This window comes from Salmo trutta, chromosome 30, assembly GCF_901001165.1.
Source record: "Salmo trutta chromosome 30, fSalTru1.1, whole genome shotgun sequence".
In the NCBI taxonomy this organism is placed as follows: domain Eukaryota; kingdom Metazoa; phylum Chordata; class Actinopteri; order Salmoniformes; family Salmonidae; genus Salmo; species Salmo trutta.
This window is the reverse complement of record NC_042986.1, coordinates 37,339,148-37,352,436: the sequence shown is the minus strand read 5'-3', so window position 1 is coordinate 37,352,436 and position 13,289 is coordinate 37,339,148. Positions and strand designations below refer to the sequence as shown.

The 13,289-nt window shown below is 49.3% G+C and overlaps 1 protein-coding gene across 2 annotated transcripts in view; it reads left to right on the top strand.

Annotated features, from left to right (window-relative positions):
• The window catches only part of LOC115168614 (kelch domain-containing protein 8B), a 147,526-nt gene extending 135,020 nt beyond the window's left edge, over positions 1–12,506 (top strand). The window contains exons 5-6 of one of the 2 annotated variants that reach the window (XR_003870710.1): positions 8,499–11,970; positions 12,154–12,506. Coding sequence is in view for 1 of the 2 variants with exons in the window: in XM_029724065.1 (XP_029579925.1) it covers positions 8,499–8,695 (197 nt within the window). In the remaining variant the exon portion in view is untranslated. Of the gene's footprint in view, positions 1–8,498 lie in introns of both variants that reach the window. The other variant, XM_029724065.1, reaches the window with a different exon arrangement.
• The last annotated feature ends 783 nt before the right edge of the window (positions 12,507–13,289 follow it).

Sequence of the window (13,289 nt, the reverse complement as noted above, 5' to 3'; positions counted from 1 at the left end):
GGCTCAGTAGGATATAAAGCAGTGTTGAGACAGAATGCATTCTGTTCTCTCTGGCTTCATATACATTCTGTGTCATTTAGTTAACTGATTGGTTCATTTGGGTCTCCATTTCACTGTTTATTAAAGAGACAATGAATCAAGCTTAGAATCTGTCATAAGAACTGTTCCCACTGTCTCTGTGCTGCAGTGAGGGAGGGAGGGAGGGAGGGAGGGAGGGAGGGTGGGAGGGAGGGAGGGACAGAAGGAGGGAGGGCGGGGGGCAGAGTAAGGGAGGGAGGGAGGGAGGGTCAGAAGGAGGGAGGGCGGGGGGGCAGAGGGAGGGGGGGAGGGAGGGGCAGAAGGAGGGAGGGAGGGGGAGGGGGGACAGAAGGAGGGAGGGCGGGGGGGCAGAGGGAGGGAGGGAGGGAGGGCGGGGGGGCAGAGGGAGGGAGGGAGGGACAGAAGGAGGGAGGGCGGGGGGGCAGAGGGAGGGAGGGAGGGGCAGAAGGAGGGAGGGAGGGGGGAGGGAGGGAGGGGGGAGGGAGGGAGGGAGGGGCAGAAGGAGAGAGGGAGGGAGGGTGTCAGTCTTAACATGGGCCTATTAATCCTAGAGGGATATTTTAGGATTCTGATTCAAAGATGTTATATTTCCCTTCCTCTTAATTTTGTCAAAAGGCTGGTAAATGAGGGATCTGCCCTCCATTTAACAGCCAGCTGGGAGGATTGCCTCTGTCTTTTGAGGCTGAATAAGGCACCTATTTATTATTCATAGTGTCGGGTGGTTGAAAGCCAAAGGGATGTTTTTCAGGGTGACATTAGATTGTCATGCCATTCAGAAGCTAGCCTCGTCCTCCTCCTCCTCCACTCTATCACTGTAGCGTCTCTTGCTGTGTCTCCCAAACATTTCTGACTATCTTTGCCCTTTCCCTCTCACTATCTCTTTTCTCACATTTTTGTCTTTCTGTTCCCTCTCAGTGTCTGTCGGTCACTGTCCCCCTCTCCCCTTCTCACTGATACAAAACAAATTGATATATGTATGGATCATGTGATTAGAAACTGATTTGAATGAACTCGGTAGAGTGGCAGTGTAGAGTGGTAGTCTGTGCAATTATGTAAACAGACTGCATTACAATGTCACGCACGCACGCACGCACGCACGCACGCACGCACGCACACACACACACACACACACACACACACACACTAAGTTTCCCAAGTCTCCCCCAAATCTCCCAAGGCTCCCCACAAATCCTAAAAAGTAATCTAAATTGAGGTAAATGGGTGGAGTGGCTAGGGCACCTGCTAAAATACCTACTAGGTTGCTGAGGCAAATCAAATGCTCTTGGTCCATTTGCCCCATAACAGAACATGTGGTCAAATCCAATTCAGTAAAAACAACCCACTGGCAGAAAAATTGAGACATAGAGTAGGTAGATGTAGCAGAGGGAGGTGGGTTGTGGGTAGGTAGGTAGGGGTAGCAGAGGGAGGTGGGTTGTGGGTAGGTAGGTAGGAGAGGGAGGTGGGTTGTGGGTAGGTAGGTAGGTGTAGGAGAGGGAGGTGGGTTGTGGGTAGGTAGGTAGGTGTAGCAGAGGGAGGTGGGTTGTGGGTAGGTAGGTGTAGGAGAGGGAGGTGGGTTGTGGGTAGGTAGGTGTAGGAGAGGGAGCTGGGTTGTGGGTAGGTAGGTAGGTGTAGGAGAGGGAGGTGGGTTGTGGGTAGGTAGGTGTAGCAGAGGGAGGTGGGTTGTGGGTAGGTAGGTGTAGGAGAGGAAGCTGGGTTGTGGGTAGGTAGGTGTAGGAGAGGGAGGTGGGTTGTGGGTAGGTAGGTGTAGGAGAGGAAGCTGGGTTGTGGGTAGGTAGGTGTAGGAGAGGGAGCTGGGTTGTGGGTAGGTAGGTAGGTGTAGGAGAGGGAGGTGGGTTGTGGGTAGGTAGGTGTAGCAGAGGGAGGTGGGTTGTGGGTAGGTAGATGTAGCAGAGGGAGGTGGGTTGTGGGTAGGTAGATGTAGCAGAGGGAGGTGGGTTGTGGGTAGGTAGGTGTAGGAGAGGAAGCTGGGTTGTGGGTAGGTAGGTGTAGGAGAGGGAGCTGGGTTGTGGGTAGGTAGGTAGGTGTAGGAGAGGGAGGTGGGTTGTGGGTAGGTAGGTGTAGGAGAGGGAGCTGGGTTGTGGGTAGGTAGGTAGGTGTAGGAGAGGGAGGTGGGTTGTGGGTAGGTAGGTGTAGCAGAGGGAGGTGGGTTGTGGGTAGGTAGATGTAGCAGAGGGAGGTGGGTTGTGGGTAGGTAGATGTAGCAGAGGGAGGTGGGTTGTGGGTAGGTAGGTGTAGGAGAGGGAGGTGGGTTGTGGGTAGGTAGGTGTAGGAGAGGGAGGTGGGTTGTGGGTAGGTAGGTGTAGGAGAGGGAGGTGGGTTGTGGGTAGGTAGGTGTAGGAGAGGGAGGTGGGTTGTGGGTAGGTAGGTGTAGGAGAGGGAGGTGGGTTGTGGGTAGGTAGATGTAGCAGAGGGAGGTGGGTTGTGGGTAGGTAGATGTAGGAGAGGGAGGTGGGTTGTGGGTAGGTAGGTGTAGGAGAGGGAGGTGGGTTGTGGGTAGGTAGGTGTAGGAGAGGGAGGTGGGTTGTGGGTAGGTAGGTGTAGGAGAGGAAGCTGGGTTGTGGGTAGGTAGGTGTAGGAGAGGGAGCTGGGTTGTGGGTAGGTAGGTGTAGGAGAGGGAGCTGGGTTGTGGGTAGGTAGGTATAGGAGAGGGAGGTGGGTTGTGGGTAGGTAGATGTAGCAGAGGGAGGTGGGTTGTGGGTAGGTAGGTAGGTGTAGGAGAGGGAGCTGGGTTGTGGGTAGGTAGGTGTAGGAGAGGGAGGTGGGTTGTGGGTAGGTAGGTAGGTGTAGGAGAGGGAGCTGGGTTGTGGGTAGGTAGGTAGGTGTAGGAGAGGGAGGTGGGTTGTGGGTAGGTAGGTGTAGGAGAGGGAGCTGGGTTGTGGGTAGGTAGGTGTAGGAGAGGGAGGTGGGTTGTGGGTAGGTAGGTGTAGGAGAGGGAGGTGGGTTGTGGGTAGGTAGATGTAGCAGAGGGAGCTGGGTTGTGGGTAGGTAGGTGTAGGAGAGGGAGGTGGGTTGTGGGTAGGTAGGTGTAGGAGAGGAAGCTGGGTTGTGGGTAGGTAGGTAGGTGTAGGAGAGGGAGGTGGGTTGTGGGTAGGTAGATGTAGCAGAGGGAGGTGGGTTGTGGGTAGGTAGGTAGGTGTAGGAGAGGGAGGTGGGTTGTGGGTAGGTAGGTGTAGCAGAGGGAGGTGGGTTGTGGGTAGGTAGGTGTAGGAGAGGAAGCTGGGTTGTGAGTAGGTAGGTGTAGGAGAGGGAGGTGGGTTGTGGGTAGGTAGGTGTAGGAGAGGAAGCTGGGTTGTGGGTAGGTAGGTGTAGGAGAGGGAGCTGGGTTGTGGGTAGGTAGGTAGGTGTAGGAGAGGGAGGTGGGTTGTGGGTAGGTAGGTGTAGCAGAGGGAGGTGGGTTGTGGGTAGGTAGATGTAGCAGAGGGAGGTGGGTTGTGGGTAGGTAGATGTAGCAGAGGGAGGTGGGTTGTGGGTAGGTAGGTGTAGGAGAGGAAGCTGGGTTGTGGGTAGGTAGGTGTAGGAGAGGGAGCTGGGTTGTGGGTAGGTAGGTAGGTGTAGGAGAGGGAGGTGGGTTGTGGGTAGGTAGGTGTAGCAGAGGGAGGTGGGTTGTGGGTAGGTAGGTGTAGGAGAGGAAGCTGGGTTGTGAGTAGGTAGGTGTAGGAGAGGGAGGTGGGTTGTGGGTAGGTAGGTGTAGGAGAGGAAGCTGGGTTGTGGGTAGGTAGGTGTAGGAGAGGGAGCTGGGTTGTGGGTAGGTAGGTAGGTGTAGGAGAGGGAGGTGGGTTGTGGGTAGGTAGGTGTAGCAGAGGGAGGTGGGTTGTGGGTAGGTAGATGTAGCAGAGGGAGGTGGGTTGTGGGTAGGTAGGTGTAGCAGAGGGGAGGTGGGTTGTGGGTAGGTAGGTGTAGGAGAGGAAGCTGGGTTGTGGGTAGGTAGGTGTAGGAGAGGGAGCTGGGTTGTGGGTAGGTAGGTAGGTGTAGGAGAGGGAGGTGGGTTGTGGGTAGGTAGGTGTAGGAGAGGGAGCTGGTTTGTGGGTAGGTAGGTAGGTGTAGGAGAGGGAGGTGGGTTGTGGGTAGGTAGGTGTAGCAGAGGGAGGTGGGTTGTGGGTAGGTAGATGTAGCAGAGGGAGGTGGGTTGTGGGTAGGTAGATGTAGCAGAGGGAGGTGGGTTGTGGGTAGGTAGGTGTAGGAGAGGGAGGTGGGTTGTGGGTAGGTAGGTGTAGGAGAGGGAGGTGGGTTGTGGGTAGGTAGGTGTAGGAGAGGGAGGTGGGTTGTGGGTAGGTAGGTGTAGGAGAGGGAGGTGGGTTGTGGGTAGGTAGGTGTAGGAGAGGGAGGTGGGTTGTGGGTAGGTAGATGTAGCAGAGGGAGGTGGGTTGTGGGTAGGTAGATGTAGGAGAGGGAGGTGGGTTGTGGGTAGGTAGGTGTAGGAGAGGGAGGTGGGTTGTGGGTAGGTAGGTGTAGGAGAGGGAGGTGGGTTGTGGGTAGGTAGGTGTAGGAGAGGAAGCTGGGTTGTGGGTAGGTAGGTGTAGGAGAGGGAGCTGGGTTGTGGGTAGGTAGGTGTAGGAGAGGGAGCTGGGTTGTGGGTAGGTAGGTATAGGAGAGGGAGGTGGGTTGTGGGTAGGTAGATGTAGCAGAGGGAGGTGGGTTGTGGGTAGGTAGGTAGGTGTAGGAGAGGGAGCTGGGTTGTGGGTAGGTAGGTGTAGGAGAGGGAGGTGGGTTGTGGGTAGGTAGGTAGGTGTAGGAGAGGGAGCTGGGTTGTGGGTAGGTAGGTAGGTGTAGGAGAGGGAGGTGGGTTGTGGGTAGGTAGGTGTAGGAGAGGGAGCTGGGTTGTGGGTAGGTAGGTGTAGGAGAGGGAGGTGGGTTGTGGGTAGGTAGGTGTAGGAGAGGGAGGTGGGTTGTGGGTAGGTAGATGTAGCAGAGGGAGCTGGGTTGTGGGTAGGTAGGTGTAGGAGAGGGAGGTGGGTTGTGGGTAGGTAGGTGTAGGAGAGGGAGGTGGGTTGTGGGTAGGTAGGTGTAGGAGAGGGAGCTGGGTTGTGGGTAGGTAGGTGTAGGAGAGGGAGGTGGGTTGTGGGTAGGTAGGTAGGTGTAGGAGAGGGAGGTGGGTTGTGGGTAGGTAGGTAGGTGTAGGAGAGGGAGGTGGGTTGTGGGTAGGTAGGTGTAGGAGAGGGAGGTGGGTTGTGGGTAGGTAGGTAGGTGTAGGAGAGGGAGGTGGGTTGTGGGTAGGTAGGTGTAAGAGAGGGAGCTGGGTTGTGGGTAGGTAGGTGTAGGAGAGGGAGCTGGGTTGTGGGTAGGTAGGTGTAGGAGAGGGAGCGGGGTTGTGGGTAGGTAGGTGTAGGAGAGGGAGCTGGGTTGTGGGTAGGTAGGGGTAGGAGAGGGAGGTTGGTTGTGGGTAGGTAGGTGTAGGAGAGGGAGCTGGGTTGTGGGTAGGTAGGTGTAGGAGAGGGAGCGGGGTTGTGGGTAGGTAGGTGTAGGAGAGGGAGCTGGGTTGTGGGTAGGTAGGTGTAGGAGAGGGAGGTGGGTTGTGGGTAGGTAGGTAGGGGTAGGAGAGGGAGGTGGGTTGTGGGTAGGTAGGTGTAGGAGAGGGAGGTGGGTTGTGGGTAGGTAGGTGTAGGAGAGGGAGGTGGGTTGTGGGTAGGTAGGTAGGTGTAGGAGAGGGAGGTGGGTGGGTTGTGGGTAGGTAGGTGTAGGAGAGGGAGGTGGGTTGTGGGTAGGTAGGTAGGTGTAGGAGAGGGAGGTGGGTTGTGGGTAGGTAGGTAGGTGTAGGAGAGGGGCTGGGTTGTAGGTAGGTAGGTGTAGGACAGGGAGCTGGGTTGTGGGTAGGTAGGTAGGTGTAGGACAGGGAGCTGGGTTGTGGGTAGGTAGGTAGGTGTAGGACAGGGAGCTTAGTTGTGGGTTGATAAGCAGGTGACTAAGCATTGTTTAGCTGGGCTAGAAATCAAAGACGCGACAGGAAGCTTTGCGCGCCAAGCGAAGGAGCGTTTTTTTGCGCACGGCGCCACGCTGGAGCATGTTCCTGTGAAGATTAAAAAGGAGCGGGTCTGAGCAGCGCTCTGATTGCTGTGAAAAGAGGACTCAGATCCGACACTTTCTTCTCCCCAGAAATTATGAGAACAATAGCAACCCCCCGTCCATATCATCTGCAGCTCAGTGAGGGTCTCCATGGAAACCAGAACAACTTAGCAGTGGCTGGTAATGTCTAATGACAGGGATTCTGAGGCTAAAGGAGAGAAAACTGACTTTGACTGACCCTCTGAATGATATGAGGAGGGGCGGACTGGGACCAGATATCGGCTCTGGTATTTCTAACACACTGGCCCATTTTTTTTCTTTAGGCCCCCATTATTATCCAGATAATGATACGTTTTGCGCAAGAAACCCAAGTTAGACAGACCCACTGGGCTAAAAATGGACCAGACCATCTGGCATTTGCCTGAAATGCCAGATGGCCAGTCCGCCCTTGGATATGAGATAAATCAATGTGTGTGGTAGAGGGGGAGTACAGAATGTGTGATTTTTAGAGCTTTGTTTTTTAGTTAAGTTCAAGTTTAAATGTTCTTTTACCCAGTAGATTTCTAGGTGTTTCTTACTGAGTACAGTAAACAGTACTCCCCCAGCCATCTGGATGGATGCAACATACTGCATTATTCCACCTGTTGCTCTGCGACTGAGAGGTAGATCACATGACTACCCCAGACAGACAGACAGACAGACAGACAGACAGACAGACTGACAGCTCCCCTGCTTAAGACAGCTTTCCCCTGGATCCCTTGTCTTAGACAAATGCCTGTCTTATCATTGAGTATATAACCTTACCTTTATTTACAATACCACTTACATGCCTATCGTTACAGTATATGTTTTCAGTTTTAGTGTGTAATTCCGGAAGTGTTTTTGTGTGTGTGTGTGTGTGTGTGTGTGTGCTCATGTGTGACAGACTGAAACTGATTGACTGTGTTTCCACATTGCCAAAGGTAGTGTAATTTTGTTAGTTTAGTCATGTGTGACTGACAAACAGACCAGTCAGAGTGATGGAGAAACTGTGAGACCCAGCTACTGTAATGATGTAGCTGTTAGGGGCTCCCTACACACCTGCCCCTCTCTCACGCCCGGCTGTGATTAACACACCTGTGTTCTACCACTCTCTCTTCAATGTTAGCTCAACTGTATCGTCATATATGTCACATTTTCATGTTAAGGAGAGATTACAGTGCAGTCGGGAAAGTATTCAGACCGCTTGACTTTTTCCACATTTTGTTACGTTACAGCCTTATTCTAAAATGGATTAAATAAAACATGTTCCTCATCAATCTACACACAATACCCCATAATGACAAAGTGAAAACAGGTTTTTATAAATATTTGCAAATTGATAAAAAATTCAAAACAAAAATGTAGTTATTTACATAAGTATTCAGACCCTTTGCTATGAGACTTGAAATTGAGCTCAGGTGCCTCCTCAGGTAGGTGCATTCGGACAAATCGGGGGAGAAGGGCCTTGGTCAGGGAGGTGACCAAGAACCCAATGGTCACTCTGACAGAGCTCAAAAGTTCCTCTGTGGAGATGGGAGAACCTTCCAGAAGGACAACAAACTCTGCAGCACTCCACCAATCAGACAGAAGCCACTCCTCAGTAAAAGGCAATTTACAGCCCACTTGGAGTTTACCAAAAGGCACCTAAAGGACTCTCAGACCATGAGAAACAAGATTCTCTAGTCTGATGAAAACAAAATTGAACTCTTTGGCCTGAATGCCAAGCGTCACATCTGGAGGAAAGTACAGAGAGACCCTTGATGAAAACCTACTCCAGAGCACTCAGGACCTCAGGCTGGGGCGAAGGTTCACCTTCCAACAGGACAGGACACCGACCCTAAGCACACAGCCAAGACAACGCAGGAGTGGCTTCAGGACAAGTCTCCTGGGCAGGAGTTGCCCAGCCAGAGCCCGGATTTGAACCCGATCGAACATCTCTGGAGAGGCCTGAAAATAGCTGTGCAGCGACGCTCTCCATCCAACCTGACAGAGCTTGAGAGGATCTGCAGAGAAGAATGGGACAAACTCCGCAAATACAGTTGTGCCAAGCTTGTAGCGTCATATTCAAGAATACTCGAGGCTGTAATTGCTGCCAAAGTGCTTCAACAAAGTTCTGAGTAAAGGGTCTGAATACTTATGTAAATGTGTTATTTCCGTGGTATTTTTTTATACATTTGCAAAAATTTCTAAAAACCTGTTTGCTTTGTCATTATGGGGTATTGTGGGTAGATTGAGGAGGAAAAAAAACTATTTAATGAATTTTAGAATAAGGCTGTAACGTAACAAAATGTGTAAAAAGTCAAGGGGTCTGAATACTTTCCCAATGCACTGTAGCTGTTTTTTTCAGGGAAGATACATCTGTCCTAATCTTAGAGGGGAAACAATTTAGTAAATCTTGTGCGTATGTGTGTGTCCAGGAAACCAGCCGTCACCCCTGTCGTCAGTGGAGAGCTACAACCTTGTGAAGCGACGTTGGGAGTATGCTGCCCCGATGCCCAGCCCCCGCTGCTGCTGTGCCCCCCTGCAGACCCCCAACATGCTGTTCCTCATCGGGGGTGTGGCCCAGGGGCCCAGCAACGCCGTGGAGGCCCTCTGTCTCAGAGAGACTGTGTGACACACACACATGCACAGAGACACACACTGACATGGCTACTACACACACTCACAAATACATAGGAAAGGACTGTGTCGCTATTCTTGCATACACCAGTACAAACACATTATTTGTGTACAGGTGAGGGACACACACTCATACAGACTCATATTGACCTGGACACCTGTTACAAAGGAGTTGTTGAACAAATAACCCCCAAAAAAACACCACACACAATACTAATTTGAACATTACAGCATTTTCAGGATAAAAGCAGGGTACTTTTCTGGAAATGTAAGGAATTTAGGGCCATATCTGTTTCACAACAGCAGTGTCCGGTTGCAGTGGCTTGTTTACACTTTTTTTTTAATCACCTTAAAAAAAGTTGAGAATTTAGGATACAACTTTGGAGTATGTGAGTGTGTGTGTTTTGGTCTCTGTTGTTAACTTGGCGTTATTAAAATCCCAGACTCCTGAATACCACCTCTAGAATTGCCAGCCAATACCTGCACTGTGGCACCAGAGACTCAGAATAGAGCGCTTTGACACTAAGCCACATTTTTCTGAAGCTTAAAGACATGTTTTTGGAGAGAAGAAATAAATCATATTTTACATCAGAGTTTAGCAATGAAACTTCAGAGAATGAAACAATGTAAGAGTTGTTTTTAAAGGGAAAAGCAATAGCTCTTAACAGGAAGTCCTCCTGTACATATACCATGCTTATTCAACCTTTGACCTTTCAAGGAACTAATAGGAAACAGAGGGAACACCCAGAAGGGCAATGGGAGGGGTTTTAGAGATTGTATTAGTGGACAGAGGGTGATGGTCACATTTGCTTGACCTCAAAATATATTTTTAGTATGTATTTTATGAGGGTTTTCTTTCCTTGCGTCACCCCTGTAGAACCCCACATTCATTGGATCATGAGTTTTTATTTTATTTAGGATGTCCTCCTAAGCTGGTGCCACTGTCTCCTGGACCGGTTCAGGCTGTGGCTTTGACTCTCTCTGATTACAGCATCTCCTGATTCATGATTGATTATCTTTATCAACGTCTCCTGCTGGGTAGCTTGATGTGCTAAATCACAGGTTGGGTAGGAGGGTTGCAGGAGGTTGGTTAGGAGGGTTGCAGGGGGCTGGTTCGGAGGACTGCAGGAGGCCGGATAGGAGGGATGCCGGGGGCAGGTTCGGAGGGCTGCAGGGGGCTGGTTAGGAGGACTGGGCCTTGTTAGGAGGACTGCAGGGGGCTGGTTAGGAAGACTGGGCCTTGTTAGGAGGACTGCAGGGGGCTGGTTAGGAGGGCTGCAGGGTTCGTGACACTCAGACCATAATGAAACTCTCAACCATATTCATATTCTAGAGACTATTAAATAGCTTATGGTTTCATTCCAGCGCATAGATGCACCCCCACACTTACACTCCCACAATCACATACATATTTCTAGAAAAACGTTGTTGATGATGTCATTGAGATAGTCCCTTGGGGAGTGCAGTGTCTTTCTAAACATGCTTTAGTGCCAGTTGATAGATGTATTTCTGGCTACGTGGGAAGTTGTGTTTCTGTACGCTCCAAGGCTCACCACATGGATCTGGCTGGCTGGCAACAGCAATAAAGTGATGGATAGAACGCAAATATATGTATATACGAAACTGGATCCTCATCAGCGGAGATAGAATGCTGTATTCGGGAGCAGTCTGCAGGAGGAATCAGGGTCTCTTCGGCAGAAGCACTCTGGTTTCTAAGCTCTTGAGTACAGTTTAGAAAGAACTTGCACACCCTCAGGAGAGAGAGAGAGAGAGAGAGAGAGAGAGAGAGAAGAGAGAGAGAGAGAGAGAGAGAGAGAGAGAGAGAGAGAGAGAGAGAGAGAGAGAGAGAGAGAGAGAGAGAAAATCATTTTTCAGATGTGCTCCTCTGGCGCTGACATGACATATGACTCAACAGCGTAAACTGCAGTTGACTCTAGTTCTGTACTGTAATCCTACTGCTGTTGGCTTCATAAACAGTGTTGTAGATCATTCAGTACATTTACTTTTCCCATTTGCTTTCTTTATAGTAGAGATCCCTTCTAAGCAGTCTATTAGACTCGGGTTTTATATACAACGTGTGTCTCTGCCTTCTCTTCCTGGGATCGAAGATGCTGAATCCACACATCACATATTTCCATACTTACTTGCATTTGATTAATAGAAATCATTTCAGAACTGTGTCTTATTTTTTACCATCAAAGACTCTGTTTTTGTGCGGTTCACTGTGAACACCTGGTGTCGAGGCAACAGTCACTGTGTCACACCCGCAAGTAGCATTACTGTGTAAGTCAGTGAAGTATTGTTGCTTTTCATTTCCAAAATAAATTAGTATTTTAAATAATTTGTATTCTCTCTAAAAATGTCCCTGTTTGCTATATTTTGTATTTTTCCAGTTTGTTGTTTTAGCACCACTGTGCTTCTACAGCTGTCTATTTGCGTTGTGTTGGTTGAGCTGTACAAGGTCATGTTTGTAGTGGTGTTGCCCTGTCATGTTGACACTTGGTCTGTTCTCTCTATGATGCTGTGTTGTGACGTGTTTCCATGGTGCGTAACCAGGGTGATGCTGTTAGCTGATGATCTCTGACTGTATCCTGTGCGTCCTGACTCCTGTCTCAACGAAGGGAGGCTATGCAGTATGTCTGAACATCACAGAGGGGTTCAGTGGGAACGAAAGCTTGTCACAATTTTTATTATTTTTATATCAGGTTTATGTTTGAAGCAAGGAGGCCAGATAAGTTTGCTTTGGTCAAGATACACGTGTACACAAACACACACACACACACACACTAATGATGTCACAGCTCATCCACATTTGGAGAAGGAGATTCCTATACATTGTAGAATATGAGTGAGTAGAGGAACAGCTGTGCCAATACTTAGTCTGTCGCTGATCCTCAACACTGATCTGTGGTGTGTGGCAACATTCATGTTCTAACTGACAATCAGCAGGAAGTGTTTTATTCCTATAATATGAGGTGAGGTGATCATCAGCCCAAACAATGAGTCTGAGTATTTATTGGCAAAAGAGCTTATCTGATTGGTCAAAAAATAATTGGTTCCAAAAATATCTGAATTGGGCTGCATGTGTAAATGCAGCCCTAGAGAACGGATGAGGAGACAAGTTTATTAGCGGACAATGTGCAGAGGAGAGCTTCAGGCATTTTGACAGAGCTCCGGGTCTGACAGAGAGATGCCTGGATGGATTCCTGTAATTGTGTTCTGATTATGTGCACCGGTCCAGTAAGACATTGTTACAGTAATGTGGTACAGGTACAGTGCCCAGGCTGAGTTGTGACTCTAGTACAGTAAGACATTGTTACAGTAATGTGGTACAGTGCCCAGGCTGAGTTGTGACTCTAGTACAGTAAGACATTGTTACAGTAATGTGGTACAGTGCCCAGGCTGAGTTGTGACTCTAGTACAGTAAGACATTGTTACAGTAATGTGGTACAGGTACAGTGCCCAGGCTGAGTTGTGACTCTAGTACAGTAAGACATTGTTACAGTAATGTGGTACAGTGCCCAGGCTGAGTTGTGACTCTAGTACAGTAAGACATTGTTACAGTAATGTGGTACAGTGCCCAGGCTGAGTTGTGACTCTAGTACAGTAAGACATTGTTACAGTAATGTGGTACAGTGCCCAGGCTGAGTTGGGACTCTAGTACAGTAAGACATTGTTACAGTAATGTGGTACAGTGCCCAGGCTGAGTTGTGACTCTAGTACAGTAGTTCAGTGCCTATAAATGTGAGGTAGTGCCTCGACCATGAATTCTTTAATAAACTATTTTGACGTGCTGTCTGATTCGATTGAGTGTGTGTGGCATTATTTCTGTCAGTCCTTTTCTCTTTCACATTAACAGCAGGCAGGCAGCAACCAGGGGCCTCGTCTGTGCTGCAGTGTGTATTTCAATGTCTAGTTAGCAGAGGTGTAACGAAATGTGAGAAAAATGTCACCTCGTTCATTATAGATGAGCCAGGCGGTAGAAGGTTTCTGCTCCTGTGGTGAGAATGGAAGTGGTGTGTCTTCACAATATAATGACTTTGAGGTATGACTGCACGGTCCACTGGTTCTCAAAATTAGTTTCTTCATTTTTTTACCATTTCACTGTAAATAGTATGTCATCTGCACCGAGTGTCATCATATTCAACAGAACGGTGTGTAGCGTAGAATTCCATGTACCACGGGACAACAAAGACCGGAATATGACAGGAGCTACTTATAAACATAGCTAATGTCCCTGTTTCCAGTTACAAAGTTTCAGAATTGTACATCATAATATCAATGAATAAACGTTGTCTTTAATATCATGTCTCTTGGCAGTGAGCTTGATTGGGAGACTTCTATAAAGTCAAGGGCCAATTAGCTGTCTCTGTAGCCAGATTTCTCTCTAGCCCTGAACTCTGAACTGTGGTTTACTGAAAGGCAAAGTGTTCAGGTTCACCAACCAGAACCCAGGGAGAAGCAATGTTTGATGAGCTTGATTCACAAACCCACTGTGTCTATTTGAATATAACCCAGATACATATATTGAAATACATGGTATTCTCTTCTCATCTTGTGGCTTGTCCTGACCTCTATATGTACTCATA